Raw genomic sequence first — 5,550 nt, forward strand, 5'->3', positions numbered from 1 at the left:
GGATACACTCTCTCGCACCTGATCTACTAACCATCAATGTGTTAAATACAGGATACACCCATTAGCAGCTGATCCACTAACAATCAATCTGTGTTAAATACAGGATACACCCATTAGCAGCTGATCCACTAACCATCAATGTGTTAAATACAGAATACACTCTCTAGCACCTGATCTACTAACCATCAATCTGCACTAAATATGGGATATACCCATAAAAAACTGATACAGTAACCACCAATCTGTCTTAAACACAGGATATAACCATAGCAGCTGATCCACTACCCATTAATGTGTTAAATACAGGATACACCAGTTAGCAGCTGATCTACTAACTATCAATGTGTTAAATACAGGATACACTAGTTAGCAGCTGATCCACTAACCATCAATCTGTGTTAAGTACACTATGCACCCATTAACAGTTGATCCACTAACCATCAATCTGTCTTAAATACAGGATATACCCATTACCAGCTGATCCACTAATCATCAGTCTGTCTTAAGTACAGGATATACCCATTATCAACTGATCCACTACCCACCAATCTGTGTTAAATACACCAGCTTGCTAATGGATATATCCTGTATTTAAAACAGATTGATGGGTAGTGGGTCAGCTGCTAATGGGTATATCCTGTATATAACACAGATTGATGGGTAGTGGATCAGCTGTTAATAGATATACATCCTGTATTTAACATAGATTGATGGGTAGTGGATCAGCTACTTATGGGTGTAACCTGTATTTAAGACAGATTGATGGGTGGTGGATCAGCTGGTAATGGGTGTATCATGTATTTAACACAGATTGATGGATAGTGGATCAGTTGTTAATGGGTGTATAGTGTACTTAACACAGATTGATGGGTAGTGGATCAGCTGCTATGGTTATATCCTGTGTTTAAGACAGATTGGTAGTTACTGTATCAGCTTCTTATGGGTATATCCCATATATAGTGCAGATTGATGGTTAGTGGATCAGCTGCTAACTGGTGTATCCTGTATTTAACACATTGATGGTTAGTAGATCAGGTGCTAGAGAGTGTATTCAGAACTTATTTTTCTTACCATGTAGTGAATCCAGTCAATAACTTATCAAAATCTATTTTGAAAAAAAAATTGTTTAGAGACTGACAAGTTTGAAATACTACTATACATGATCCAACATCATACATTGCAAATACGGATGTCCTTAGGCTATCAGAAAGACTGAAAAAATCACCTACAAAATGACAAAAATTAAAAAGTTTGTCTTCTATTAATCATTTAATACTTAATTACTTTAACAGTAGTTATAATACTCTTCATTTCTTGTGTGTAAATATTTTCAACTAGTTCTCTTTCTATCTCTTAAATATTTCTAAATCATAATACTTGTAAAAGAATTTACCCATTGAAATCCATCTAAGCCTAAAATATTGTGTAATGTGGTTTCCATAGTAGTTTGTTTTTCAGTACCATGTGGTCACATATTGAAGATTAATCACACTACCTCCATCATCAGTCATGCTCAACCTAATACCATAATAGCCATGATTATGCTGTTTTTTGTTGTAACAAGCTTCAGTAAAATATGGAAAGGTTACATCTTCACAAGTGTTCCACACACACACACACACACTGTATATAAGCATTAGCTTTTACAACCATACATGTTTAAGCAAACCAAAAGGTAAAGTTCCAATGGAGCTGCACTGAAAAACTTGACAGGAGTGTGGTACAATAGGAATGCTGTAATTCAATTTTCTTTGGCCATCTTTCTCATGAAAACAGTCACTAATTTTGAGGTGTGGCTGGAAACTTCAGAACCTTTTGTCTTTGAATTTTGTTAACTTCAATCCTTTTATATTATCTTATTAACAGAAAGAGAAGGTATACCTAGCATCATTGCAATAGCTCTTTTTAGGTCAAAGGGTTTCTTTCATAATTGTAGATTTTACAAATGAAGACAATAACTTGCATGTGTGGTGTTGAAACCCATTGTTCTAAATGTTTTGCTGAGTCAAAGTTTGCAATGAACATGGCTTCTTGCTTCCTTCTTAAAAATATTGTATCCTTTGGCTACATATCATTTAATAATTTTGCTATATAAAAATCTATATGTAGTATATCACTTCATTCATTTTGGTGTTCAAATACAATATTTCCATTTTCAAGGACAGATTTTACAACATGCAAGTCTTACGTACAAACTTTTGTCATAATAAAGGTGAACTTAAATGAAAATTTAATTAATATGCTTTCTTAATCTTATCTATTACAAATAATACTTACCTTAGTTTTTGCATGCACACAGCTTTAATGAATTCTCTTGTTCGAGAGGAGGTACCTGCCTGACAAAACTTGCTGTCGTACTCTTCAATTAATTTCACATACATGGTTGGAACTCCCATAAAAATGTTGACTCTGGGCATAGACTCTTCTGGATCAACCATGTGTTTCCATACCTACCAACAAAATCATCAGTGCCAATTCATAAAAAGCATGCATGTAAAACTGTATAATAAATCAAATAAGTAGCACAACAAAGAGTACCTTGTTCTTTTTTTTTATATTTTTGGATAACAAAGTAACCAATTTAAAATAAAATGAAGTTGTTTACCATTGACAAAGCAGAAAGTTATTTCAGTTCAAGCTTGTTATTACAGGAAGATAATATTTTTTAACTTGTACGATATTTTTTTTTTCAGTCAAGCTATGTAAACAGCCAACAAATTAATATAAAAAATTCCTGTAAAGGAATCTAATATGTAGTACACAACTGACAAAACCTTGTAATATAACATCAGTGCCATAGACTATAATAAAGTTGAAGCCTGTAGTCATGCAGTTGTGTTCTGTACCAAAACGCTTGACCTCAGCTGTTTGATAGAATATTTCTATGTACTTTTGTTCATATATTTTTGCCAGTTCTATTAAATGTCAGGTAACCATTTGTAGACAAAGTTAGAAGAGATAAGTTCATTTATTCTAGTGTCATGGATGATATATTTCAGTTACTAATAACAAAATAGGTTAAGGTTATATATTTTATTACATTACAATAGTCCAAATCACTGTTAGAGCCTGTATTACAAGTCATGCCACTAAGGTTCATTGTTCCTAAAGCTTCAGTTAACAACCAGTTTAAACTTCATCAATTTACACTTCTACATGAATATATACAATTTTCCAAATAAATGTAGTCATTAAACAATCTGTTATAATAATACCCAGATTTTGTCTGTCCTGAAAATAAGAGTATGCCTCACTATTTAAATGTCTGTGCATACACACTTCATTTCAACAAATGTAAACAAAGGTGGCTATAAATACACTTGAAGTAGACATTTTGCACAACATATTAAAAGCTTAAAGTTTTTGAAAAAGGTCTAATGATTATAAATATCATAGAATAACATTATAAGTTTATTTATTGATAGTATTAAGTACAGTAAAGTTTAGCAAAAAACCTACACAAGTTAGTGTTAATTTATCTCTCTATCAATTATATAGGCCATACTTAATAAAGGCTTATCTAATGTTAGGCCTAATACAAGTTGACTTATAGATCTTGGTGTCTGCAATTAGAATTATTTTGTATTATTCTAGAAACCCTTATCTAAAGAAGTGCTGTCACAATACAGATACTAATTTGACTTCAAATGTTTTGCAGCTATCTGTTAGTTGGTATACAGTTCATAGTATTTTACATTTTAATGGCAATTCAGTTGCACAATCTTAAAATTAAATAAGCAATTTGCATTATGTCATATAATTTCTTTACTCAGCAACAAATGTTGTAAAAGCTGTACAACAGGTTAAAGAACAATACAAATTTATAATTTTCAATCATTGTATGACATTTGACTTAATACCATATTGACATCTTACAAAGTCAAATAATAATAATTACTTACAATATTACTACCATATAATTCACAATTCTACATTCTTAGAGTATGCAAACTATAGCATGTTCAATAATGGCAATTTCTAGACCAGAAAGTAGGTAAGTCAAAAATAAAAGGTACACATAAAAGGTGAAACACCAGCAACAAACATGTCCACCTTCTCAGCAATAACACCACAGTCACAATTTCTCAGATTAAAAATTAATGCTCTTACACAACCATATCAGCATTATAACATAAAATTTAAGGACAAGTGGCCTGTTGATCCAGGCTGTTCCTTCCATTAAACTAAACTTTAAAATAAAATACTAAAAGTCAGACCTTATTTTTCAAATGTTTATTAAGCCTTCCTTTAAAATCTCTTAAATTTACCACATTCACCATATCTGAAGGCAACCATATCAAAGGTCAACTACCCTCTTAGAAAGTTAACATTTTCCTAAACTGAAAATGTATTTCCAAATAAATACTTACCACTTCTCACAAATATTTTTCTTGATCAGTACTGTCCTCTATCAGTAAACTTTTTTTGCTCACTACTAGCCTTGTAACCCCCAGTTCTTTCTGCATATGTACATGCAGCAACCCTCCACCAATAGGAGTTACTTAATCACTCACTTCAAGATTGGCCACGACCAATTTAACCAATACACCAGAAATAGGGAGGATGGGTTGGAAATTTGAAAGGAGGTAAGTACCTATTTGGAAATTCATTTACAGTTTAGGAAAATGTTAACTTCCAATAAGATATTTTACCTCCTCTCACAAAAAACTATAGCTGGTGAAGGGCTGGTGAGAAGACGATTTTCCTTTAGAAAGTGCCCAAAGAAAGACCTTGTGTTGTGGAACGGGAATTAGAAACATCACACCAGTAGGAGACCGTACCACTTCTGAGCCAGGTATACCCTTCACCTTTAAGTAGTATCACTATAATAAAAGGGCAGAAACATGGATGGACCCCAAAATAGTTTCATCATTAATGGGACCTCGAGGTGTCGAGTGGCTAGGGTGCAACAGACCGTAAATGGGAGTTCTACCTCAACAAACACCTGGCAGCATCTGGAATTGTACATCAGGTCCATGGTATGAAGAGGGTCCTCCACCTGTCACCTCAAAAATTGGTACTAGAAGGGAAGACAAGCTTCCATACCAAGAACCCATCTCTTTATGTGCACATATCCAACACAACCAACACCAGATCCACCAGATGGTAGGAAGTAAGGAGAGCTCAGGAGGAATTCATCTCTGGTCCAAAACCAGCCAGTATTGGGAATATCTCATCCAGTCAGTAGTAGGAACAGGGAACCAATGCGAGGATTCATGTGTTTCGTCCAGCTTCACCTAACACCAAATCCATTGGGAACCTACATCCAGTGTACAGGAGGAAAATGATGAGGGCATCTCCAGTCGAAAACTTGGCGGCATTGGGAACTTATCATCCAGTCCGCAGAAGGAGAAGGGTATCAGCCAACCACTTATGTGGCTGGATTGTCACCAACCAGAAACAAACATCCAGAGGATGGTAGGAAGGAGGAATATCTCAGATTGCGGGGCAAACTGCAATACATAGATATATGGTGAAGTGCTACAACCAACACCTGGCAGCATCTGGAATTACTCTGGAAAAAATCTAGAAGATATATATATATATATA

At 34.2% G+C, this 5,550-nt stretch overlaps 1 protein-coding gene across 1 annotated transcript in view; it reads right to left on the bottom strand.

The window, feature by feature from the left end:
- The window catches only part of LOC106465128 (acyl-CoA synthetase family member 3, mitochondrial-like), an 18,583-nt gene that overhangs the window by 8,256 nt on the left and 4,777 nt on the right, over nt 1-5,550 (bottom strand). Inside the window, exons 2-3 of the mRNA XM_022392961.1 lie at nt 2,278-2,450; nt 387-445 (exon numbers count right to left, since the gene is read on the bottom strand). Coding sequence (XP_022248669.1) covers nt 387-445; nt 2,278-2,450 — 232 coding nt within the window. The remainder of the gene's footprint in view (nt 1-386; nt 446-2,277; nt 2,451-5,550) is intronic.

Source organism: Limulus polyphemus, unplaced genomic scaffold, assembly GCF_000517525.1.
Source record: "Limulus polyphemus unplaced genomic scaffold, Limulus_polyphemus-2.1.2 Scaffold1846, whole genome shotgun sequence".
In the NCBI taxonomy this organism is placed as follows: Eukaryota; Metazoa; Arthropoda; class Merostomata; order Xiphosura; family Limulidae; genus Limulus; species Limulus polyphemus.